General features: G+C 40.8%; 2 protein-coding genes and 1 long non-coding RNA gene across 6 annotated transcripts; 2 read left to right on the forward strand and 1 right to left on the reverse strand.

Moving 5' to 3' along the window:
• Positions 1-1253: 1253 nt before the first annotated feature.
• On the forward strand, positions 1254-21040 carry LOC108158638. 4 transcript variants are annotated; one of them, XM_033397891.1, is made up of 4 exons: positions 1977-3157; positions 17973-18614; positions 19921-20238; positions 20297-21040. In XM_033397891.1, exons 3-4 carry the CDS (start codon positions 19939-19941, stop codon positions 20477-20479), a joined length of 483 nt encoding a protein of 160 aa, XP_033253782.1. In that variant the 5' UTR covers positions 1977-3157; positions 17973-18614; positions 19921-19938; the 3' UTR covers positions 20480-21040. The 4 variants fall into 4 exon arrangements, 2 of the variants coding, with proteins under 2 accessions (XP_033253782.1, XP_017146611.2); XR_004474521.1 differs by lacking the exons at positions 19921-20238; positions 20297-21040 and adding an exon at positions 1254-1343 and having other exon boundaries at positions 2616-3157; positions 17973-18598; XR_004474522.1 differs by lacking the exons at positions 19921-20238; positions 20297-21040 and adding an exon at positions 1254-1297 and having other exon boundaries at positions 2616-3157; positions 17973-18598.
• Positions 18738-19663, reverse strand: LOC117193161. Its single transcript, XR_004474523.1, has 2 exons — positions 18893-19663; positions 18738-18826 (listed from the first exon to the last, which is right to left on the reverse strand). It is a non-coding gene; the product is annotated as an uncharacterized LOC117193161 (long non-coding RNA).
• LOC108158636 (extracellular serine/threonine protein kinase four-jointed) lies at positions 20660-24374 on the forward strand. Its single transcript, XM_017291118.2, is given in 2 exon segments — positions 20660-23763; positions 23766-24374. Coding segments are annotated over 2 exon segments (1863 nt in total). The 5' UTR covers positions 20660-22070; the 3' UTR covers positions 23936-24374.
• The last annotated feature ends 3552 nt before the right edge of the window (positions 24375-27926 follow it).

The following is a 27926-nucleotide window of genomic DNA, read 5'->3' on the forward strand; positions in this document are numbered from 1 at the left end:
CTGGCGCTGTCCGAACTATAACAGCCACAGCCGGGCTCCGTTCCCACCGTATTGGCAACAGTACGAGGATCTATGTATGTGTTAGAGGCTGAGCCCCGTTCGAAGTGAAGGACAAAGCCCAAGCCCCCCAACAACTTTCAATTTATCATCAAAGCAGACATTAGTTTTACACAAATCCAAACGAACGCATCACAAAGACAGAGCCACAGCCAGAGCCACCCGGCTGATTTCATGCCCGAAACGAGCCACAAAAATTAGTGTTAATTAATTTGACTTATACTGACGATTTCAACAGGCACATTACTGCGGGGCATATGGCAAAAAGCAACAACGACATCCACATCGAAATCGACAACGGCCACAGCTCAACGAATAAAAAAACAACAAATGAGAGCCCGACCAACTCCGAAGCATGATGCAATTATACATGCAATTATATATATAATTGCATCATGCTCCGAAGAGCGAAATCCCGAAACGATGATGGCGCTTGGCGGGGAGGGAGAGGAGACAAATATTTTACTGTGTTTCCAATCAAAACCGAATCCGACTTAAAAGCTTTTCAAATACACATCAAAAGCTGTGGTTCGCCTAATCAGTCCGTGTATTGTGTGCGTGTGTGCGGAATGGACTCGAATTGATTAAAACACACAAAATTTTATGTTTATTTATTGGCAGACAAAAGAGACGTAACCCATAACCCCCAGCCCCAACCCCAACCCCAAGCCCCTGTGCCAATACCGATCAGTTCTTTTTTGATCTCCGCAGACAGACGCGACGCTGAGTATTAATGCAGCAAATTCAATTAGGCTCGAACATGCTCTCACTTTATGAAATTTAACTGCACCCGAAAAATCGTGAGGCAAATTCTGAGTCAAACCTGGTTCCTCTCTCGGTCTTCCTTTCTCTCTCTGTCTCTCCCTCTCTCTCTTCTGATCACTCTCTCACGCAGACACAGAAGAATGCAGCGGCCGCAAGTTGATATGGTCTTCGTTTCGCCGTCGCTTCGCCTTCGGACCACAGATCCGATCCGATCCCATAATCCAGCTCCAAGTCCGACTCGAACGACTCCAGCGACGCGACCCATTCCGTTTCCAACGAACATTCGAGCCTCTGTCCTTGTTGGAATAAGCCTATTCCCACATTCAAATAATAAAATTAAATACTATTAAATAATACTATCGATATATTAAGTATTATTATGTAAAGTTAGTCTGGTCACACTTGAAGTGTCCACTTCCTTTTTCTTTTCTGATCTCGAATCGAATGTACGTGGTACCGGTGTTGCAGTGAAAAAGTAATCAAGAAATACATAAATAATCTTTAAAGAAAAATATAACTTGGTACTGTCATTCGCTTACTAATTGTCATAGCTAGTTATCCAATAGGTTATGGGCCCAGTCCACGCCAATTTAAATAAATTAAATTAATAACAAATAGTTGTGAAATTAGTTCCGCGTGCGTTCTTGTGTAGTTTTTTTTTTTTTGTAGTGTGTGTGTGTATAATATATACATACATACATAGAAAATGGAAAGAAATAAGCAACATATTTAGCCAGGCTCCGTTTTTCACATTCACAAAAGTTTTCCGATTTACTTTTGAATACACATAAATTGGGGCTCCCGTTTTCACATTCCGCAAGATTTATTCGTTATCAAAACGAAAACATTTTCGTTGACGAAAATAAAAATAAACGGCTTTTTATCCAACGAAACGAACCTTCATTGCAAACGGAATAAAAATAGATAACTTATTGATGTATTAACATAAACTTGACACCTATATCAGGGTAATATACTTTTTGCTTTCTTTATAAATAATTTTATTTTAACCCAACCATGAATTTGGCTCGGAAACAAATTTGTGCAACAACAGTTTTCGTTTTGGTGCAAACAGCAAAAAACTGTGAAAACTGGAGAACCTTAAAACAAAAACGAAACGTTTTGACTGAAAACGTAATCCGCAAAAGTAAATGAAAAACGGAGCCCTTCTGATTAAGCCTTTTTGTGGCGAGAAATATTCTATATGGAAATTTAGAATCAGAGCTTTGTTTGCTGAATTAGAGGTGCTCCAAGTAGTCGATAACATAATGCCTAACGAAGTAGATGATAATTGGAAAAAGGCAGAGCGATGTGCGAAGAGCATTTTAATTCCATATTTAGGCGACGAATTTCTAAACTTCGCGGCAGGCGACATTTCGGCACGTGATATCCTAAAGAATTTAGACGCCATATATGAGCGTAGAAGCCTTGCGTCGCAATTAGCTGCACGTAAACGTTTAATAACACTCAAACTCTCAAGTGAAATGACACTTTCTAGTCATTTTGTTATTTTTGATGAAACAGTGAGTGAGTTGTTAGGGGCGGGCGCTAAAATGGATGAGATGGACAAAGTGGCACATTTGCTGCAGACTCTACCTTCAACCTATAATGGTGTCATCAAGGGCAATCGAAACTTTGTCAGATGAAACTCTATCATTAGCGTTTGTAAAAAATAAATTGTTCGACTACGAGACCAAATTAAGAAATGAAAGTACTGATACAAGTAGTAAAGTCATGAAGGCAGTTGTAAGAAATAATAACAATTTTAATAATCGTAAAACGTTTGGATCTAGAAACACACGGCAAAAGATATTATTTAAGGGAAAAGCTAGAAGTAACATTAAATGCCATCACTGTGGCAAAGAAGGGCACATGAAAAAAGACTGTTACCAGTTTATAAGGTTAAATCAAAATAAAGAAAATTATAAACATAATAAACAAGCTCAGCTTGCAGCATCGAGCCACGGGTTCGCATTTATGATGCGGAAAATGACAAAGAGTGATCAAATAAATAATGAACTCGGTTTTATACTCGATTCTGGTGCAACGGATCATTTGATCAATGATGCCTCGCTGTACGCCGATTGCATCGAATTGGAGCAGCCAATTAAAATCGCTGTGGCAAAAGAAGGCGAGTTATTATATGCCACTAAGCGTGGAATTGTGCGGCTGCACAATGGACACAATATCACACTAGAGGATGTGCTCTACTGCAAGGAGGCAGCAGGAAACCTCATGTCTGTCAAGCGTCTGCAACAGGCAGGGATGTCAATTAAGTTTGACTGTGGTGGTGTCTCCATATCAAAAAATGGAGTAATTGTTGTTAAACATACAGGTATGTTGGATATACCTGTAGTCAAATTCCAAGCATACAGTGTAGATGCTACGAACAAAAATAATTATCGATTATGGCATGAGAGGTTGGGGCATATAAGCAATGCAAAATTGCTTGAAATAAAGAATAATAATTTATTTAATGACAGTAATCTTCTTGTTAATTTAAAAATATCAGATGAAGTTTGTGAGTCATGTTTAAATGGGAAACAGGCTAGGTTGCCATTTAAGCAATCTAAAGATAAAAGTTATATAAAACGACCCTTGTTTGTAATACATTCAGATGTATGTGGCCCCATTAAACCAGTTACACTAGACGATAAAAATTATTTTGTGATCTTCGTAGATCAACTTACACATTATTGTGTAACCTATTTGTTAAATCAGATGTATTCAATGTATTTAAAGATTTTGTAGCAAAGAGCGAGGCTCATTTTAATTTCAAGATTGTCAATTTGTACATTGACAACGGTAGAGAATACCTGTGGAAAGAAATGCGTGAGTTCTGCGTTAATAAAGGAATAAGTTATCATTTGACAGTGCCACACACACTTCAGTTGAATGGTGTTTCGGAGCGAATGATAAGAACCATTACAGAGAAAGCTCGTGCTATGGTAAATGGTGCAAAATTAGACAAAAGTTTTTTTGGTGAAGCTGTGCTAACTGCAACATATCTAATCAACAGAATTCCAAGCAAAGCACTTGGTGATTGTAAAATGACCCCATATGAGCTGTGGCACAATAGAAAGCCCAATTTAAAGTTTTTAAGAGTGTTCGGTTCAACCGTGTATGTGCACAACAAAATTAAAAAAAGGTAAATTTGATGAGAAATCATTAAAAGCTATCTTGATAGGGTATGAACAAAATGGACTCAAATTGTGGGATGTCATTAAAGGAAAAGTTATTGTTGCAAGAGATGTTGTCGTAGACGAGACTAATATGCTTTATTCTAGAGAAGTAAAATTTGAAACAGATTTCCCGAAAGAGAGTAAGGAAAGAAGTCAACAAGAATTCCTGAATGAGAGTAAGGAATCTGATCAGCTTAATTTCCCGAATGATAGTACGGAATGTGGAATCCTGAATGAGAGTAAGGAATTTGATTAGTTTTATCTCCCGAATGATAGTACGGAATGTGGAATCCTGAATTAGAGTAAGGAATGTGATCAGTTTAATTTCCCGAATGAAAGTACGGAATGTGAAATCCTGAATGAAAGTAAGGAATGCGAAAAGCTGAATTTTTTGTATGAAAGTAGGAAAAGAAAAACTGATTTCCTGAATGATAGTAAGGAATTATATATCCCTTATGAGAGTAAGGATTGTGAAAAAGCTGATCAGCCAGATAATTGTCGTGAAGAAAATAAGGATACTAATATAATTAGTAGAAAAAGTGAGAGGTTAAAGTCTAAGCCGAAGGTGTCTTATAAAGAACATGATAAAAGCTTTAACAAATTTATATTAAATGCCCATATAATGTTTGATGAAGTTCCAAATTCTTTTGATGAAATAAATTTTAGGAATGATAAATCTGATTGGGAGGAGGCAATAAATACAGAGCTAAATTCCCATGAAATTAATAACACCTGGACAATTATAAAGAAGCCAGAAAACAAAAATATTGTAGACAGTAGATGGGTATTTTCCATTAAATATAATGAACTAGGAGTCCCAATAAAATACAAAGCTAGACTGGTTGTAGGAGGATTTACTCAAAAGTACCAAGTAGACTATGAAGAAAAATTTGCTCCCGTTGCTAGAATTGCCAGTTTTAGGTTCGTACTATCATTGGCAGTCCAGTTTAATTTGAAAGTCCATCAGATGGATGTTAAAACAGCTTTCCTCAATGGTACATTAAGTGAGGAGATATATACGCGGCCTCCTCAGGGCGTATCATGCGGTGCTGGGCATGTATGCAAACTGAACAAAGCCATTTATGGGCTCAAACAAGCAGCTAGATGCTGGTTTCAAGTATTTGAGCAAGCATTGAAAGAATTCGATTTTGTAAACTCTCCCGTGGATCGTTGCATATATATTCTTGATAGAGGTGACATAAAGAAAAACATATATGTATTATTATATGTTGATGATGTAGTAATAGCGACAAGGGATATGGATAGAATGAATAATTTCAAAAAGTATTTAAGCGAAAGATTTAGAATGACTGACTTAAATGAGATAAAACATTTTATCGGTATCAGAGTAGAAATGTTTGAAGACAAAATATATTTGAGTCAAGCTGCATATGTGAAAAGAATTTTAAATAAATTTAACATGGATAGTTGCAATTTAGTCAGTACTCCATTACTAAATAAACTAAATACTTAACTCAGATGAAGACTGCAATGCTCCATGTCGTAACCTTATTGGCTGTTTAATGTACATAATGCTGTGTACACGACCAGATTTAGCTGCTGCTGTAAATATCTTGAGTAGATATAGTAGCAAGAACAATGCTGAGTTATGGCAATGTTTAAAAAGGGTTATTAGATATTTAAAGGGAACTATTGATATGAAGCTTATATTTAAAAAGAATACATCATTTGAAAATACATTAGATGGCTATGTAGACTCCGATTGGGGTAGTAATGAGATTGATAGAAAAAGTACAACGGGTTATTTGTTTAAAATGTTCGATTCCAATTTAGTTTGTTGGAATACAAAAAGACAGAATTCAGTGGCAGCTTCATCAACTGAAGCTGAATATATGGCCCTATTTGAAGCTGTAAGAGAAGCTTTATGGCTAAAGTTTCTTCTAAATAGTATTAATCTTAAACTCGTGTTAAAGTTATTTTATTTGTAAGACAGCAGAAGATCAGTATACAGAATTATATGTGCTTCCGAGTAACATACGCAAGAGACAGACGCCGAAAGAAGAATATCGATATGAGAACATCGATATGAGAACATCGATATGCAGCAGGGCACATGCGCAGTGTTGTTAGAGATCAATATCTAATTATCGTGGCGGTCACTTTGAACACTCCTCCTCAACACAACGCATGTTTACAAACTTTAAATATACTTAACTAATATCCAATAACATGTCAAGCACTTATAAACGATCTTTTAAACCAAATGCGAATACAAATTTATGGTGCTTAACCTTGGCTAAGTTCTTTGTGAGGACATCTGCTATCATCTCATCGGTTGGCAGATACGCAATGTTGACTTCACCTCTCTTGAGAACCTCTCGAATATGATGTATCTTGACGTCGATGTGCTTTGTACGTGCATGAAACATGGGGTTTCTAGCAAGCTGCTGTGCTCCAATGTTGTCGCCGTACATCTGAATAGCTGACTCCTTGGACATCAGCTTCAAGTCAATCAGTAGGCTGCGAAAGTATATCGCCTCTTTTGCTGCAGATGATAAGGCTATGTACTCTGCCTCCGTGGAACTGAGGGCAACAGTCGATTGCTTTCTTGACTCCCAAGAAACCGCTCCTCCTGCCAACATGCATACATAGCCAGTGAATGACTTTCGGTTCGTCATATCACTTGCACAATCTGCATCAACAAAACACTCAATTGCCTTTCCTTGCTTTGTGTAGCATATCTCCCAGTCGATAGTTTTTGCCAAATATCGAAGGATGTGCTTGGCTGCCGCTTCATGCTCGGAATGAGGATCCTTGTTACGTTGTGCTAATTTGTTCACCGAATGCGCAATGTCCGGACGAGTCATAACAGTAAGATAAGATAACTCTCCAATTAGCTTTTGGAACGATGTGATGTCGACCCTGCGGCAGTCCTCTTTGTTGCATGCCACCTGGTAACCAGCTTCAAGAGGCGTGGACGTCTGTCGACAATCTTTAAAATTGTACTGTTCGAGCAACTCTCTAATATACTTCCGTTGGCTGATTGAAATCGCACCCGTACTGCCTTCACGTTTCACCTCAATACCTAAAAAGTATTGCATAGGCCCGATGTCAACCACGTCAAATTCTGCTGCGATCTTTATCTTGATATCAGATATATCATCTAGGTCCTTGCACGCCAAAATAATGTCATCTACGTAGACAGCTATTAGACACATATTTTTACCTGGCTTACAATACAGACAGGGTTCGTTGACAGTCGGTATAAAACAATGCGTCTCAGCGTTGCATCCAACGTAGAGTTCCACACTCTTCCTAATTGTTTTAGGCCATATATACTTTTGTGAAGCCTCAAAACGTGATTTGGGTGAACTTCGCTGATGAAGCCCTCAGGTTGTCTCATAAAAACCTCATCTTCCAATTCGCCGTTGGGATACGCCGTGACAACATCCATTTGATGTAGGTGGAGACCATGTTCGACTGCAAGTGCAATTATCAACCTGATAGTTGCGTGGCGTACAACTGGTGCAAATGTTTCCTTGTAGTCGATCCCGTAGCGTTGGCTACAACCTTTCGCCACCAGACGTGATTTGAGCCTGTTCACGCTTCCATCCGGATTGGACTTAACTGCGTAAGCCCATCTGCATCCAATGGACTTTTTCCCGCTAGGCAATTTAGTAAGCGACCACGTGCCGTTCTTCACGAGAGATTCGTACTCGTCCTTCATTGATGCTTTCCTTCAGTAGACCGTTCAGCTTGTGCGTAGTTTTGTGGAACTTGTACGTCTGCTGCCAGTATCGCATTGAGCATATGATACTGCTTCCTTGGTCGTCCTGGTTTGCCCGTCCGTACTACGGTTGGGTGTCATGGTCCTCTTATTGGTTCTGGAATTACAAGAATGTCATTACTAGACCTAATCTCCTCCTGATTTTCTGACTCATTTTCGGGGTCTTTAAATTGCTCGCTATCCATTTCGGGTTCAGAGTCCTGGTTTTGTTGACCCTCAATTGATGCCATGTCATTGGAACATGATGCATCTAGTTTGCCCCCTTCAGGTTGTACAAAAATGACATCCCTACTCTCTACGAGTTTCCTGGTTTCTTTACTGACCAAACGGTATGCTTTGGCTGTATCCGAGTAGCCCACCATTATATACTCTAAGCCCTTCTGTGCGAACTTTGATTTCTTTGTTTTATCTAGAGCTATCGCTACTGAGCCAAAAACTCTTAAATGCGATACCACTGGCTTTCTACCTGTCCATATTTCAAAAGGTGTCACCCCGCTCAAGCAGCTGCTTGCCACTCTATTTCGCAAATACGTGGCAGTTCGAATCGCTTCTGCCCAATAGCATTCACTTCACCCAGCATGCAGCAGCATACTTCTTGCCATTTCTACCAATGTTCTGTTGGCCCTTTCTGCAACTCCGTTTTGTTGAGGTGTATATGGCACTGTTAAGTTTCGCTTTATTCCATTTTGGTTTAGGTAATTATGAAAAACGTTTGATATGTATTCTCGGCCATTGTCGCTTCGTAAAACCTTGACTTTTCTCCCAGTTTGGCACTCAACTTGACTTTTAAATTCTTTAAAAGCCTCGAAAACCTGATCTTTGGTTTTTAGGAAACTTACTGATACATATCTTGAACAATCATCAATAAATGTGGCGAAATATCGATTGCCTCCCATTGACTGCTTTTGCATTGGACCGCATACATCAGTATATATTAAGTCTAGAACGCCCTTTGACCTGTTTGTGCTCGATTGAAATGGTTGCACGCAAATTTTACTTTTTGCGCATGTTGCACACACTTGTTTTGGCTTGTATATGCCCTTTAGACCTATTACCATCTCCTTGTTAACCATTTCCTTTAATGCGTCAAAATGTACGTGGCCGAACCTATTGTGCCATTTGAATGCATATGCCTCAACATTTACAATGTTCATACACTTTTCCTGATTGTCCTGAAACATAAACAATCCATTTTCCAGATGTGCCTTTATAACTATTTTTCCGTTTTCAAAAATCATCGCTTGATTTTTCTCAAACACAACTTTTTTTCCATGTTTTAATAGTTTTGTGACCGATATAAAATTGTACTGCAAATCTGGTACCAAGATAACCGAACTTTACTTGAACAGTTCCATGCCCTTCAGCAATAAGTGATTTACCGCCGGCTAAAAATACTTTTTGATTATCTTCCGTGAACGACACAAAGCGTTCCTTGTCACAACATAGATGCGCCGTTGCGCCACTGTCTATGCACCATGCATTTAACATCTGGTCATTTGGCTTAGCTAAACTTAGGATTGGTACATATTTTTCTGGTTCCACTTTGGCATATTCGGTTACGCAAAGCATTGTTCCCAATCTTTCCCCGCTTTTACTGTTTGCGCCCTTGTTGTTTGCTCCTTCCTGCTTGCTTTTAGCACGGCATTACGATTTAAAATGCCCTTCCTTTCCGCACTTAAAACACTTTTTGCCCTTCTTAAAGTTTTTCTTAAAATTGTTGTTGTGATAACTGACATGCTCAGCTCGGCAAATCATCTCGCGTCTCAATCGCAACAACAAAACTTTCATACGATTTAGGCAAACCATTTAGCAACACAACTGATAAGATCTTTTCATCAACCTTTATGTTGACCTCTGCTAAAGCCTCGTGTACCACCTGGAATTTCCGCAAATATTCCTGTGCACTTATACCATCCGATATTTTTAACGTCAACAATTGTTTAATTAAAAGCACTACCCTTGCTGGTCCGCTTGGCCTGTGAATTTTATTTAGCTTTTGCCATGCCTGTGACGACGATACACAATTTTTAATATTGTTTAGTTGGGTCGATTTAACACAAAGTAAAATTGACGCCAACGCCTTTTGATCCTTTAGTTCAAAAGCTGCACGTTGCTCATTTGTTGCACTTTCACTAAGCTCAATTTTACCAATGACGATTGGCCACAAATCATTTTGTATGAGAACACTTCTCATCAAAACTTCCCATGTGCTATAATTGTTTTCGTCCAGTTTCTCAATATTGAAATTCATATTTCCACTCATTTTTGATACTTATTGTCCCACAGTGCAAAATTTGTAACTGTCGATCGTCTCATGCACAAAGCAACTACCACGACAATACTGTTGTCCGTGTCTTTCTTTTGTTTTTTCGTTTTGTTTTAAGTATCCCTACGAGTTGCTATTTACACACACACACTCGCGATTTTCTATGCCTTGGTATACACACTTTTGGGTATACAAGTTAACGTACCCAATTCTATTGAGCTCTTATACGAGTTGTAAACAATCTTTGGCTTTCCAAAACGAAAACAATTTCAATTTCTTGGGCCTCCGCCTAATTGATTTCTAAGATGTACAATCTCAAGGGCCCCGCCGCAATCCCAATCTTTGACACTCGCCTAAATGGAAAACCAATGTTTGCCCACACCCGGCTTCTCATAAACAATCTCACTCCCGGCTTTCTGCAGATTCTGCACTTTAGGCATTTTACAGTTCTCTCTTTGGATGACGCAATCCAATACTCGGGATGGCGAAATCAATTGAAATGTTTATAGAAAAACTATGCCCGAAAGGGATCAACGATCAAGTCAGTCTTGATCCAGAAGCGACACCGCAAAGTCGAGCTAAAAATTAAGATCGCGCAAACCCTTTGCCCGGAATCCTTTGTGACCCTCTACTTAAATCTATATCAGTGAAGTTAGAAGTAAAATAAAAACTTTTTAAAAACACAATCCGCTACCGCAGTTATTTAATTGGCGCCCAACGTGGGGCGACGTTGTATAAAAAGCACCGAATAATAAAAGTGTTGCGTCGTGCCGAAACCCGAAGGACAATTAATTAATGGAATAAATCCTTCAGATATAAAAACGCGGAGTGACTGTGAGATATAGATAAGAAAAAGTGAGATAAAAAGGAAACAAACCGGAGCTTAGGGTGTTCAAAAATAAATACAATATACAATACAAATACAAATACAAATACAATACAAAATACAAATAAATACAAAAGCTAATCAAGACAATTCAAAAATACAAAAAAACCAAAAAAACCAAAGTTTTTAAACAAAACCAACCAAACCAAAACACAAAGAAAGTGAAACTATCAGCTAAACCAAAGAAGGAAGACCCCCAGAAGACCCAGTTAAACAAAGAAATTTAAGAAGGAAGACCCGTTCGAAGACCTGTCAGCCAAACTAAGAAGGACGACCCCTACCGGATAGTCCGTGAGCAAAAGTTGTATTAATAAATATATAAGTTCAATTAGGTTATATTAGATTATAAAAACAAACATATAAGAAAAATTTAAGGTGGATCAACTAACTTTAGATTTTGAAAAACTAAAAATGATTAACTCACAAACAAGGACCGATCTCACTGCAGATCTGGTCAAACAATTGATAGCACTTCAAATTTCACAAGTACAGAAGCAAATTGTAAATTTAAAACAACAAATAGAAACTAAATCCGATCAGGTATCAGATTATCAGGCAGAAGCAATAGACGAGACAATAAAAGATGACACCACATTAAAGGTAATAGAATCCCTACCAATTTTCAATGGTGGATTAAACCAATACGTAGGATGGAGGGCAGCTGCAGAAACTGCAGTGAAGTTATATAAGAAAGGAAGTAAGCAATATTATATTGCCTTAACAATTTTGAGAAACAAAATAACAGGACCAGCACATGACGCACTGACCAACCACGGGACAGTTTTAAATTTTGATGCCATACTTTCACGACTTGACTTTGTTTACAGTGACAAGAGACCAATTTACATAATAGAACAGGAGTTAAGCGTTCTCCGACAAGGGAACCTTTCAATAATAGATTTCTATAACGAGGTTAACAAGAAAATGACCTTGTTAATAAATAAGACAATAATGACTCACGGAAAGGACAGTGAAATCACGAAAGAATCAAATAAGAAAATTAGTGACAATGCCTTACGCATTTTTGTCACTGGCCTAAACGGCGGCATTGCAGAAATCCTATTTTCATTGAATCCCCCAGATTTACCGAATGCCTTGGCAAAGGTACAGGAATTGCAATCAAATAACATTCGGGCCCAATTTGCCTACCAATTCAGTGGCCCCAGAAATTCAGGGAATAATAACTACAACACATTAAGATTCAACCAACGACAACCAAGGACTAATAGTTCACCATTCGACCAAAAAAGGGATCTTCAGAGGAATAACATGTCATGGGGACAACCCTATTTCTTGGGTAATAGACAACAATAATTAATATTTCAATAATTAAATATTTCCATAATATAACTATTTTCAACACAAAACAAGTGTTTTATGAAATAGATGGAATGGAGGCAGATTTACTAATAGGATTTAACCTATTAAAGAAAATCGGAGCTGTTATTGATACAGGAAAGGGGATTTTAAGTTATAAAGACAATGAGGAGGAACTAATATATGACGAGGTCCTTTCTTTAAACAAATTAACCTTTATAGAAGGAAAAACCATCCTTCCGTTGAAGCAATATATAATAAAAAAATATTTTGAAGAAGAAAAAGAAATGAAAAGTGATTCAGTAAAGGTAGAAGGAAGTTTATATAGCTTGGGATCAAAAAATCCTGAGCACGCCGACGAAGAATTATCCGTCAATAGTTTGGGATTCAAATATCCTGAACCCGCCGTCGTTGAATTATCCGACATCCAAAGTTTTAATAGTTTGGGATTAAAATATCCTGAGCACGCCGTCGTTGAATTATCCGACACTAAAAGTTCGAATAGTTTGGGATTAAAGAATCCTGAACACGCCGTCGTTGAATTATCCGACAATGAACAATTTAAAAGTTTGGGATGCAAAAATCCTGAACGCGCCGTCGTAGAAATATCCAACATTCAAAATTATGCAAATTCTGAATTGAAAAAAATGAAATTGTATAACACAATAACCTACAAAGAGGACAATTTAGAAAATCTCAGAGAGAAAATGGTATCTATCATCGAAGAAGACCATGCCAATATAAATTTACAGTTACCGTTCAGAACGGATATAAAAGGAGAGATTAACACTGAACATGATAGACCGGTATATGGCAAGCAGTATCCATACGCTTATTCGGTTAACGATTTCGTTAATAACGAAATAAGTAAAATGTTAGATGAAGGTATAATCAGACCTAGTAAAAGCCCATATAATTCACCGGTAATAGTAGTACCAAAGAAGGGAGTAAATGAGGACGGAACTCCTAAACATAGATTAGTAATAGACTTTAAGAAACTTAATGAAAACACCATACCGGATACCGTCTATATGGACGATATAATAATATTTTCAAAAACTATAGAACAACATTATAAAGATCTAATTCATATAATACAGATATTGCAAAACGCTAACATGAAAATTTCCCTAGAAAAGTCTAAATTCTTTCAATTGGAGACCAAATTTCTGGGATACATTGTTTCCCAAAATATCATTAAAACAGATCCAGACAAAATCTCCACAATACAAAACTATCCAATTCCTGAAAATATCAGAGAGCTACGTAGCTTCTTAGGACTAACAGGGTATTACAGAAAATTTGTCCGAAATTATGCTACAATTGCCAAACCATTAACAAAATATCTGAGTGGAGTAAATGGGAAAGTTTCACGAAGGGCATCCAAGAAAACATTAATACAGCTGGATGAACCAGCAATGGGAGCATTTAATAATTTAAAGGACAGTTTAATAGCACATATTGAATTAGTACAACCAGATTACAATAAAAAATTCACATTAACCACAGATGCATCGGACATAGCAATAGGTGCAGTTTTGTCGCAAGATGGGAATCCCATAACATTTATTTCTAAAACTTTAAGTAAAACCGAGCAATTATATGCTACTAATAAAAAGGAATTATTAGATATTGTATGGGCATTAAAAAATTTGCGAAATTATTTATACGGAGTGAGTGGAATTGAAATACATACAGATCACCAACCTTTGTCCTTTGCAATGTCGCAAAAAAATCCAAATGTTGAGATGAAACGTTGGTATTACTTCATAGAAAGTTTCACACCAAAAATCATTTATAAGCCAGGCTCAACGTAGTAGCGGACGCTTTATCTCGGATTAAAATAAATCATATGACAGATAGTGATGTCGACCAGACAGAATCAGAATCAGACATAAATACTCAGCATTCAGCAGAGAGTAGTTTTGAAAACGTCATTCAAGAGACTAGCAAGCCTCTAAACCAATTTAAACAGCAGCTACTATTAGCGCAAGGGAGATTCACAGTTCATGAGTTAGTAAGAGTTTATGAAAATACCCGACATATTATTGAATTTGATACGGTAGACAATCTGCTAATCATTTTAAAAGAATTTATTCAGCCTCACTTAACCACAGGAATACACTGCACTTTAGAAGATTTATACCTTATCCAAAATAAGCTAAAGGAAAACTTCATAAATAAATTTCTCTTCACGAGAAAGTTCCTCCAAGATGTAGTAAATTCAGAAGATAAAGCTATAATTATAGAAGAAACACATTGCAGAGCCCATAGAGGACTAGACGAAAATTACAAACAAATAACTAAGCTGTATTATTGGCCAAACCTGCACAAAAAATTAAAAGAATATATAAAAAATTGTGAGATCTGTAACAAAAACAAATATCACAGACAACTTGAAAAAATTCCAATTGGGGAAGCTCCCATTGCAGCAAAAGAAGGAGATCAATTACACTTAGACATATACTATGCCCAAAACCTAACATTCATAACTTGTATAGATTCTTATTCCAAATACTTGGTGGTCAAGGAAATTCAAAGTAAATTAAACATTGAAAATAAGGTAATGGAAATTTTGCAACACTTTCCGTTAGCAACATCTTTAATGACTGACAACGAACCAAGCTTTACTTCAGCACAATTTAGATCATTCATACAAAGAAGTAACTTAACTATTTATTATGCTGATCCCAGACACAGCACCTCAAATGGTCAGGTAGAAAGGGTACATTCCACACTAACAGAAATAGCGCGGTGCATCAAGGATGAACTAAATCTAACAGATTATTCAGAAATAATAATAAGGGCGGCACTGAAATATAACCTGACGATACATTCAACGACCAATCAAATGCCATATGACATATTGTATAACAAAATAGAGCACAAAAATAAATAAGCTACATAACAAAGATAGAAGAGAAAAGGAATATAAAATAGGAGAAGCAGTTTATGAAAAGAAATTCGGGGAAAGAAATAAACTTCAATCCCGATACAAAAAGCAGGTAGTTAAGGAAAATCGACCGAATAAAATTATAATCAACAATAGAAACAGAATTATACATAAAGATAACATTAAATATTAATATTGATATAAAAAAATGTTTGCGAATATACTAATACTGACTTTTGTTATATTGACGACTTCGGAAGTAATTGACTATACGCATAGTGACTATCTATTGCTCAAAGACGACAGAGACGTTTACACTTATGAAACATACGCTGAACTTTTCCATATTACTAATTTGAGTTTTTATAGAGAGATAATTGATAAAAAATCCAAATATGTCAAAAAATCAATTAATTCAGACGATGATTGGGAAATATCAATGGGTCTATTAAAATTAATGATTTCAGAATTAGTTCCAAAACGGAATGAAAGGTGAATAAATGAATTAGCTACCATTTGGAAATGGATATCAGGCGGCCCTGATCATGACGACTTTTTGAAAATACAAAATAAAGTAAATGAATTAACTGAAAATAATAATAAACAATTTGTAATGAATTCCAAATTTTTCAAAGAAATTGAATTGCTATCAAATTCATTAAAAAATGTCATCTTCAATGAAGAAACGATACTGAGAAAGCATCGTTTAAAATTAATAACTTTTGACCTACTAAATTTAGTTGATACCATAACCCTCTTAAAAGTAAACATTTTCAATACAAAAATTTTAAATAAAAACGAAATAGAGGACATTTATAAGCATGAAAAACATCCTGTTGAACTGTCTGATCTGCTGGACATTGCAACGGTTAAAATAATTCGAAATGCTGATTTAATAATCATTTACATAAAATATCCTCAAATTAAAGATATTTGAAAGTTTTACCATGCAAGAGCCATCTCACAAAATGATGGAATGTTAGTTATAAGTGAAAAAGTTTGTGAATGTAAGGAGAAATACTATTTAATGAATAATTTTAAAAGTGAAACTTTTAACAATTAAGCACAAATAAATTTAAAGAAGACCTGTTTCACCAATTTACTTAATGGCTTTAAAGCCAACTGCACTAAAAAAAAGGAGAAAAAACAAAGAAATAGACATCATTCAGGATGGTGCCATATTAGTGTCAGGCAAAAATATCGTAGACAATACTACTTTGTTAGGATCCTATCTCCTTATATTCAACAACACAATTGTAATAAATAATATAACCCACATAAATGATAAGGGTAAAATTCTAAGATATATATCGCATCATAGATATAGCGATTTTGAATTAGTTGATTATATACAATCGAATGATAATGCTAATATTTTAAATCCCCTTATAACATTAGGTAATACGGCCTTACCATTAACAACATTATTCTTAATCATTTTGATATTGATAATGTTATTTTACTTCGGCTATAAATTAACCAAATTTGTACTTATTAAATCAATAAGAATACCGTCAGAAGAAATAGTGGAAAGCAACATTCAAATACTGTCAGAAGAAATTAGAGCTCTATCAGAACTTCAAAATGTATCGGAACGAAACATTTAAGAATGGGGGGAGTTAACGTACCCAATTCTATTGAGCTCTTATACGAGTTGTAAACAATCTTTGGCTTTCCAAAACGAAAACAATTTCAATCTTGGGCCTCCGCCTAATTGATTTCTAAGATGTACAATCTCAAGGGCTCCCGCCGCAATCCTAATCTTTGACACTCGTCTAAATGGAAAACCAATGTTTGCCCACACCCGGCTTCTCATAAACAATCTCACTCCCGGCTTTCTGCAGATCCTGCACTTTAGGCATTTTATAGTTCTCTCTTTGGATGACGAAATCCAATACTCGGGATGGCGAAATCAATTGAAATGTTTATAGAAAAACTATGCCCGAAAGGGATCAACGATGCAAAGATCAGAAAGTTCAAGTCAGTCTTGATCCAGAAGCGACACCGCAAAGTCGAGCTAAAAATTAAGATCGCGCAAACCCTTTGCCCGGAATCCTTTGTGACCCTCTACTTAAATCTATATCAGTGAAGTTAGAAGTAAAATAAAAACTTTTTACAAACACAATCCGCTACCGCAGTTATTTAATTTACACACTCGCGGTTTTGTGCGGCTTGGCATACGCACTTTTTGGTATACACACTTGAGTCTCCGTTCGCTTTTGTGTTTCTTGATCCGTTGGGACTGCTTTATTTTGGACTTTAAACCACGGCAACGGTCCGATTCGCTGCAAAATTCTAATCAAAAAAACATAATGCGAATCTCCGTTGAATTTGTTCAACTTGTTCTTTTGCCTTTCTATGTACACACATACACTAATGAGTCTATGCCATTTTTTTAGCCCTGCTTTTCACTAAGCACCAAACAATGTTTATTGTTTCTCACTGTTTCTGTTTTATACTGTTTCTGGGTGAATTGGTGTCTGGGCCCATAACCTGTTAAAGTTATTTTATTTGTAAGACAGCAGAAGATCAGTATACAGAATTATATGTGCTTCCGAGTAACATACGCAAGAGACAGACGCCGAAAGAAGAATATCGATATGAGAACATCGATATGAGAACATCGATATGCAGCAGGGCACATGCGCAGTGTTGTTAGAGATCAATATCTAATTATCGTGGCGGTCACTTTGAACAACTCGACAGACCCATTAAAATTTATGAAGACAACCAAGGCTGTATTAGCATTGCAAATAATCCCCCATGTCATAAAAGAGCAAAGCATATTGATATAAAATATCATTTTTCAAGAGAACAGATAGAAACTAATGAGATTTCTCTTGAGTGTATTAATACAGACAACCAACTTGCTGACATCTTCACGAAGCCACTACCTGCGGAAGATTTGCGGAACTGCGGAACAAATTAGGACTACTACAAGAAGAATGATTCCAATTTAATGAAAACATGAACATGAAGCTTTACTAACGATTTTATTACATTAATTCATATATTTTTTTTTTTGATTTGAACCAAAAGAACCAATGAATTGTTAAAGTAATTTAATTTTATGTTAATCTAATTTTAAAGTGATCTGATCGGGTTTTTCTGGGTTTTACCCGTATCCTTAGAGCAAATGCTGGATCACATAACACTTCCCAGAATGCACACCAACCACATTAGAATAACAATTGAATGTTACCGTTTTGATTTAATGATGAAAACATTTTTTTTTATTTTTATGATTTTGATGATTAATGTTATTTTTGAGGGGGCGTGTTGGAATACGCCTATTCCCACATTCAAATAATAACACTAAATACTATTAAATAATACTATCGATATATTAAGTATTATTATGTAAAGTTAGTCTGGTCACACTTGAAGTGTCCACATCCTCTTTCTTTTCTGATCTCGAATCGAATGTACGTGGTACCGGTGTTGCAGTGAAAAAGTAATCAAGAAATACATAAATAATCTTTAAGGAAAAATATAACTTGGTACTGTCATTCGTTTACTAATTGTCATAGCTAGTTATCCAATAGTCCTCGAGCCCCAGTAAAAATTCTCTAAGCATGCTGTCAAGTTATGTCTACATTCCTTTATCATATTTTTTCCAACTGTTTTCGTACCCGCTGCTCCTCACAGCCAGGGGTATATTCTTTTCGCGTGGATAGCGACTGATCTGGTGCTATGCGGTGTAAAAAGCAGCCTGAATCCCTTAATAAGGGATCATCAGTTTCTTTTAAATGCTAGGAATTTCGTCGACACGATTTACCTTATTTCCAACCTTCAGCAGCAACAGACAAGTCTGAGTAGCGGGTATCACATAGTCGATCTTTTCGACTCACGCGTCCTTACTTGTTTTTCTGCATCTCCTTTCTGGCGTCATTCTTTCGCTTCGTTCGCTGCTGGCTCGCTCGTTCGCTCGTTCGTTCGTTCGTTGATGGTTCGTTTGTTCCTGCGGGGCGGGCTACTCTGGGCAACGATGATGATAATCCTGAATTTCTATGTCAACTCTGTCTTTCTTACACCTCTCGTATGTGGAATTAGTCAAAACATTTCAAGCCAACAGATTCTTCACTTGAACTTAAACAGAAACCAAAAACAAAAGGAGATCCTATTTGTATAATAGAGAAATTTGACAAATTCAGCTCCAGAGACTGTGACTGTCCACTACCTGAATTTGGATGCCCTGCAAGCGCCCCACTACGTAATCGTTGGCCTCCTCTCTGCCTCCCAGATACCAGATACTCGTTTCCTTTCCTAATGTGTCGCAGCAAATGTGACGCGTTGAGCATTAAAACAGCAGCAACTACATAGTCTCTCCCACAAATGTCTCTCATTTTCTCAGTGCTGCTCGCTCTCGATGCGATCCGCTCTTCGTGGCGTATTGAGTGGAACTTCAGATTGGGCCGCTCTTAAAACTCACTCTCTTAAGAGACCAGGCAATTCTACACTTCTATCCACTTGATTATGTACTTATACATAGTCGTATGTATTTTAATACAGATTGTTTTACTGATTGTTTCACCTGAATAATTTTTTTAAATATTGTGACATCTGATCGATCAGTCATGGAAAGTGACACATTTAAGTGTACAATTCCATGCGATTTTTTGTATAGATCGTTGCACCAGTTCGGTTTCAGCTTCAGTCGCAAAAATGTTTCGAAAGTATTGGCTCATCTGGGCATTGGCTCTGTGGGTATGGTGTGCCCCCTATGCCGGGCAGGCAAAGAAGGTTTCGTATGCTTCATAGGCATTCCATATGCTACTGGTTCACCCCGATCCTTTCCAATTTCAGCAAATCGTGCTCAACACAATGAAGTGCTCCCTCAGTGGAAAAGTGTTCGCGAACATCGAGTGCCGTCCAGAGACCCGGGAGGCCTTCAACCTGATCCTCACCACCGACGAGCTGAAGACAGCGGATAACGTTGTGGGCGTGTTCGAGCTCCGGCTCTCCATTTACGGTCAAACGAAGGCAATTATAATAAAGAATATTCGCCTGGATTTGTGCCAGCTTCGGGCTCAGCTTCGGGACAAGAAATCACTCATGCGCTTCTTCTACAAGGGCCTGCGAACCGCCAATCACAACCTACCGGACAAGTGTCCGTTCCTCAGGGTGAGCTCCAGGTCCTGCCTGGTCTATTCAAGACTCCTCTGCGAATATCATCTTCCAGAACACCACCTACTTCATGCGGAAAGTGGAGCTGGATGCCAGGGAGCTGCCACCCTACCTGCCCGAGTACAACTTCACCTTCGGAGGCAGGATCCACGCAAACAACGTCGTCTGTTCAGAGCTCCTCATCACGGGGGGCTACTGCGAGGCCGAGCTGGACTGCACGGGACAGAGGGAGCTCTGAAGACGCATGAAATAAAAAAAGAGCACGCCTCTGACTCAAAGAGCAAGTCCCATACGCGTTTAACTCACTCAAAACCGGCACCCGAACTGCTTAAGCGGGGAAAGAGCGGTAGGCGAAAGAGAGGGAGAGAGAGCGAGCGACTCTCTGAGCCATGGTCTTTTACTAAGCCCGGCCAGAGCCAGTCAGCCGTCAAAGCCGTCAAAAAACTCAAAGCGAGCGGTACGCATGCGCGCAGTCCGCAGATCCGTTAGAAGCACTGCCACAGAACAGAGTTGCGATTTATAGAGGGCCAAGTGGCGACACACGGGAACGAACGCGTCTAAAAATACTGCGCGTGAAGGACACATACTGATAAACACCAAAGTGAAGTAAATGAACAAAGAACTGAGAACTGAGAACAGTGAAGAAGAGAGAACAAGGAATAGAATATAAAACAAAAAGCAAATAAAGCGGAGGCATAAAAATTCTTCACATCGTTCGGCGCGCACCAACGACATCGGCACGGCAACGACAACGACGGGGCAGGCAGGATCGAGTGTGGCGGACCGGACAAAAAGCCCCAAAGAGAATACAACGAAATAAAATAAAATAAAATAAAACAAAGTCCAGCGAAGGTGCGAGACAAGAAATTAAATTGATAAAACCTAAGAGCAGACTTGTCGCTGCTGTTTGCTGCAATTATCGGGGCAGCGCATCGCGTCGGGAATGCGCCCTGCGAGAGCGCGCGAGTTTGAGTGAGTGTCCGCGTACGTGACAGTGTCCGCGCGAGTGTGTGTGGCAAATAGCTCAAAGCCACGAAATCGCTTTATCGGTGCGCCGAAATCGCCAATTGGAAAAATTAAACAAAAAGAGAAACTGTTAAGCGAGAAGCTGAGAAGGGCAAATCCAAACCACAGAAATATTGACCCCCGCGCATACATACACCCATACATACCCATACCTCGCCGCGCAGCGCAGCACACACACAGCCACAGCCATAGACACAGACACAAAAAGACACCAAGAAACAGGGAAAATGTACAATAAAAAATTACAGCAAGTGATCGTGCAGAAAATAGATCGATAAACCCGAAAAAACGGGGGGAAACCAGCGAAAAATATAAAAATAAATAAGCGAAAGACGATCGCGAGCGATTAAGGAGCCAAGGAGTCACAACCAGATCCAGAGGAGTCGCCGTGAGGAGGAGAGACAGAGAGTGCTGCTTGCGTTTGGGGCACGTTTTTGTGTTTTTATTTCAATTTCAATTGTGGAAATCGTAGAGGAAAAATTCGCAATAAGCGAACCGGTCCATCTACAATCCAGAGGGACTCTGCAGCCAAGATCCCGAACCAGAACCAGACCCAGACACAGACCCAGAACCGAGAGGAAAACCGATATTTATTAAACAAAGACAGAAATTAATTTCAAGACTTTGTCGATTGCCACTCGCACTGAACCCATCCTCATCTTCCGCCCAGAACAAGCAACAAGCAACCAGCACCCCGCTCCGCCTCCTGCAGACGGCTTCTTTATGCCAATCTTGAACTTTGGGACAGCTTGTGTTTGAGCGCAGAGGAGCATATCAGAGGAGGGAACTCGGCGGACAGCAAAATGTACAACATCAAGCACCTGGAAGCCGGACAACATCAGCCACAGCACCACCCACACCACCCACAGCACCCACTGAGCGACCGCTTGAGCCTGGCAGTGAGCGGCTCTGCCACAGCCGAGCCGCAGCTCACCTGCAGCGTCATCGCAGCCCCCTCTACACGCGGCCAGGGCAGGCCTCAGTTCCTGGGGACAAGAAGCCGCAGCCCCATTGAAGCCACCCCCATGACGCTACTGACCTTGCGGCGTCGTCGCGCCTTCCAGCGCCGTGCCTGCCTCCTGAGCATCCTCGCCGCCTTCGTCTTCGGCATGGCGCTGGGCGTGGTAGTGCCCATGTTCGGCCTTCCGGACTACTTCGTGGGCAGCAGCAACGCGTCCGCATCCCCGCCAGCCGTGCAGCAGCAGCAGCAAGTGGAGAGCGAGGGGGTGCAGCGTCCACCCTCGGATTTCCCAAGTATCTATGGGAGCGCAGCCCTGCCGCCCTACAGCGCAGAACTGAGTGCCGAGCAGGTCTTCCGGAACGTGTTCCACCTGGAGCAGGACAAGAATGCACCGGACTCGATGATCGTGAAGAAACTGGACACGAACGACGGCAGCATCAAGGAGTTCCACGTGCAGCGCACCTACAGCGGCCGCTACCGCAAGGGTCCCGAGCGCAGGCCTTCGAAGAAGGAGGATGGAACGCCGTCTGCCCCGTCGGCGGAGAGGGCGGGTCTCATCGAAGCGGACGTCTACTGGTGCCCTGAGGTGGAGCGAGCTCTGCCCAAGGGCTTCGCGGCCGAGGATCAGCGCACCTGGGAGCGCTACGTGTCCGGCCAGGGCAAGGTCGTGCGACTCGAGCACGGCTGCGGGCGCATGCAGAACCGCATGGTGGTGTTCGCGGATGGGACACGGGCCTGCGCCCGCTACCGCCAGAACACCGACCAGATCCAGGGCGAGATCTTCAGCTACTACCTCGGCCAACTGCTGAACATCAGCAACCTGGCGCCGAGTGCTGCCACAGTCATCGACACGACGACCCCGGACTGGGCGGCAGCCCTGGGGGACATCACGCAGGCGCAGTGGAAGGAACGCAGGCCGGTGGTGTTGACGCGCTGGTTGCCGGATCTGGAGCCGGCTGGAATTCCGCAGCCCTTTCAGCCGCTCGAGCGGCACCTGAACAAGTACGACGTCTGGAACCTGACGAAGCATCTGCAGCAGACGCGGCCATCCGATTTGGAGTCGGAGTCAAAGTTGGACGCAGCGCCGGGATTACTCAAGCGGCTGGGGGCTGCCACCTCGCAAGGACCAGCTCATCAATCAAGCATGCTTGAGGAGACGCAATGGCAGTCCCAGTCGCAGACCCAGACCCAGTCGGAGTTGGAGTCGGAATTGGAGTCAAAGTCGGCGCTGGTGCAGCGACTAATTGAATTGGCACAATGGTCCGATTTAATCGTCTTCGATTACCTGATCGCGAACCTCGATCGTGTTGTTAATAACTTGTCCAACTTTCAATGGAATGCCGACATCATGGCCGCGCCGGCCCACAACCTGGCCCGCCAGTCCAGCTCGCAGCTGCTCGTGTTCCTGGACAACGAGAGCGGGCTCCTGCACGGCTATCGCCTGCTGAAGAAGTACGAGGCCTATCACAGCCTCCTGCTGGACAACCTGTGCGTCTTTCGCCATCCCACCATCGAGGCACTGCGGCGGCTGCGAGCGGGGGCGCGGGCCGGCCGCTGCGCGATCTCTTCGAGCGCGCAACCAGCGACGGCGTGCGTGACGTGCTGCCCTTGCTGCCGGATAAATCAATCAAGATACTCATGGAGCGCATCGATCGCGTGCTGGGCCAAGTGCACAAGTGCCGGGAGGACCTTAACAAGGGCAGCTAATGAAGGCGACAATCTGGGATCGTCTGGAGTATGGATCGAGATTGAGATTGGGATAGAGATAGGGATAGGGTTATGTCGCGACTGATAAGTTGTAAATATATCCAGCATATAGCAGTGTAGGATGCAGACTACACCGACCAATCCCATAGTCACAGGAGGAGAGGAAGTGCATCCCTGGATCCCTGGATCCCTGCATCACTGCATCACTGCCTGCTGCCTGAGTATTAGAAGGTGAACACTGCTTTCCACCCATGTAAATGTCCGACTCCTGCGATGAGTATTACGCATACCCATAGATATACCACCTATCCGTATAGCCTTTAGTGTATACCTGCCATTACAATCGTGTGATATTTGTCTAAGAACTTAGTGGAAACTAATTCAAGATTAAGTAGATTTCATTTTACGTTTACATCGAATAAACCACAGAATACCGAAAGCCCGAGCTTCTAAATGTCACTTTGAAATATGAAAATACAATCCCACAGATTCCGATGCGGCAGATACAGCCGTTGCAAATGCAGATGCAGATGGAGATGGAGATACAGATGCAGATACATGGATGTCTGAGCACGCCTGCGCCTTGTGAGAACTTACATAGTCATGACAATAAATTGTCATTGATCTTTTTTGCAGGTGAGATGGAGCTGCCTGGTGCTCGGGGCCTGCCCCCACACTTGTCCCGTACCCCTGCGTCTAAGCATTTGTCAACTTGCCGCTGCCTCGCGATGGAACCACATAATGCAAGCTCCAGCTTCAAATAAACTCACACACACAAGCACACATTGCCACAGACAGGCAGAATATTCTTTTGGTTTTCATAATATCTTCATAAGCATTTGAGAAGACGTTCCTCTCTCTCTATCTCTATCTCTCCCTCTCTGTTGCTGTCTCTGTCTCTGTCTCGACTCTCTTGAAACTCAAGTGCAGCCAGCTACAGATAAGAATGATGAAGACAGAGCCAGAGCCGGAATGAGGCAGAGCCCAGTTCAAGATACTTTCACACACACACACACACACACACATCCACTCGTGGACACACTCATGGATATGAGCACCAGCCAGCCAGCCAGCCAGCCAGCCAGCGACTCAGGCCGAGTCTGAGCCAACATCTCCACCTCTCCAGCCCCTGACTGTAATCCCCCTCGATCCCCCTCGAGCCACCTATCCACCCATCCACCGGCGGCTGTCGCTGTTCCCCTCTGTCCGTGTGTCTGACTTTAAGATTTAAGATCGCTGCTCATTAAGTGCGTCCGCGTGTTCCAGCGACAACGGAGATACTGAGAATCTTCTTCTCCCTCTCCCTCTCTCTATCTCTCCTCTATCTCTATGCTCTCCTGCCCCGCACTCGTACGGCCTACCCTGTCGCACGATTTGCATCTGATTTCGTTGCGTATATTTTATTGGACACCAGAGTAGTTCACGTAAATAAAAATGAAATGAACCAAAGGCACTGGCTCTGGCACCAGTGTGGCACTGGAAGAGTGGAGTTTCTCCGCTGTTAGAATGTTGTGGATTGGGAGGCCGCTGCGCTAACTACCAAAAAATGTATCTAGACGGAAAGTTAATCAACTCACGCCTGAGCAGAGCACAGATATTTTGATAACCCGTTTCGACTCGGCAGATAAAGCATCTCCGTCTTCGTCTCCGTCTCCGGAGCGAGTCGCGGGGCACCAGAGAGAGCGCTGCATGAAAAATCGTTCAGCTAGTTTAATAAATATATCAAATAACCTAAAGACGTGTTAGGGAACTTGTGACTTTAACACGTCCTCAGACTTAGCTACAAAACTCATTTTCGAATATCATTTTACCTTTTCGGTCCACCCTGGGCCCGGCCACCATCAACCATCCACGCCGCAGCCGTACAATGTCGTACAATCTTGCAGTAACTTGGGGCCCGTCTTGGGTCTTGGGGCAGGTCTCTGCTCTGCACTGCCCTGCACTGTTCTGCTCTCTCACAAATCACAAAATGAAACCATACGAGTAATAAAGCAATATAATTGAAATGGAGGAAGAGCATAAAATCCAAGAGAGCAACCCGAGACCACTTACAATATACAGATACATAGATAGATTATATGTGTGTATGTACTCTGATGCCCACCAACCGAGTCTTTGTTGACTGTTTACAGGTTACAGTTTACAGTTTACAGTTTACACGGCTAACGGCCCAAAACTGCAAACGCCGAACAAATGTGCCAACATCCCAAGAGAGAAGCACCCCATTCGACGATATCTATCGACTCGCATGTTCAATGGAGTTGCAAGTGGATCGGCCAAGAATTACTATTTATATTTATTTGTGTTTTATGAAGTCCCTTAACAGACTGTTAATGAAGAAATCCGCAATCAATATGATGTACTCCTGCCCAGATTTCCAAAAATGTAGTTATTTCTGGCGAGTGTAGATGGGAGAAACCTTTTGGTGTATTTTCTTTCTCTAAACTAATTTCCACTCATCTGAAATTCAAGTTCAAATATTTGCAAACTCGTCCGGACTGGCCAATATATCCTTGGCTAGTTTCGAAGCGATCAAGTCGTTGCTTCAGTTTTTCTGCACGTTCCTTCGTTTATGGCAAAAATTCTAAACAAATTGCTTCCGCACCTGCAACTACGTAAGAAATACTCATGTATGGACAGAAATCAATGCACAAACGACCTGGAATCACATCGAGATACACACTTAACCACATGCTTAGTTCCCCTTATTTTAAGGGCAATAGTGAAGCGCATTGTGCTGTGAAGAGAGAAGAACTGGACAACACCTATAACACCAGCTATCATGATCAAAATAAAACATTTCCCACTCGTAAAAAGAGAGCACAGCACCCAAGAACAACCAAATCGAATCAAACTGAATCTGAATATCATATCATATCATAATCCGGACAATGGTCCAGCCAGCATTCCCAGCTGAAAGGAAGAGTTCTTCCAAATGCATTTCCCCAACATCGAACCCTACCTTTTTCCCCTCTGTGTGAAGTGCAACCCTTGGGGCATGATGGAAATTATCTGGAAAGAGAAACCGAAAGAAAAGAAACACAAATTTATGTCGGCACTTTTGGGATCCTATGAAAAAACTTCTTTCATTTTACACCTGAAAAACAGTCAGTGGAGTGGGGGGAGGCAGTGCGGACCGCAGTGGAGTGGAGAGTGATGCTTAACTGCTTCTCCTGGGAGTCTCTTCTTGTTAACATTGGCTCGGAAAAGAAGAAAGAAAGATGAAAGGCCAGACTGATAGGCTTCGATAGGCACACGAGGGCCAGACAGACTCCGGCTCAGAGACCTCTGCTCAGATATGATAAGCATTTCAAGGCCATTTCCAGCTAAAACCTAGCTTTTGGTTTTAGTCGCTGTCCGAGGCCGAGGCCGAGTCTGGCATTGGATTTGAAAATCATTAAACGATTTTGCTGATTAATTTAACAAAACTGCTCAATGATTCTGTCGTTTTGACATTGACGAAGTGCCGAAATTTGCCTGGGTCTGTTCTGATCGATCTAACATGGGACTTGCCCATAAAAGACTCTCTCCTTCTCCTTCTCTCTCTCTCTCTCTCTCTGTGTCTCTATCTCTATCTATCCGAATCTTCGCCAACCTGTTTTCGTTTGTTTGGAATCTTTGCCTCGAGATTCTCTCGCTCTCTGTCCCTTGGCCGAAGAATCAGGTGAAGTGAGTTGATTGATTGCGCTAATTTATAACAACAATGGGTCAGATCGCACATGGGACCTTTGAGCTTCGTCCGAGAGAAGTACACCAGCAGCAGACCAGACCGGAGTCGGGGACCTGGGCTGTTGGAATCCATTAAACATGGCTTGGGTCCAGCTTCTGACTGTCTGCCTGCCTGCCTGCCTGCCTGTCTTGCCAGCCCTGATGATGATGATGCCAGCGAGCCGCTGATGAATGAATCTTTTCAATTTGGAAATTTTCAAACAAATTTGTCAAAAACGCACACCAAAGAGTGAGAGAGACAAGCAGATCAGCAGAGAGCCAG

The sequence above is a fragment of the Drosophila miranda genome (assembly GCF_003369915.1).
Source record: "Drosophila miranda strain MSH22 chromosome Y unlocalized genomic scaffold, D.miranda_PacBio2.1 Contig_Y2_pilon, whole genome shotgun sequence".
NCBI classification, from domain to species: domain Eukaryota; kingdom Metazoa; phylum Arthropoda; class Insecta; order Diptera; family Drosophilidae; genus Drosophila; species Drosophila miranda.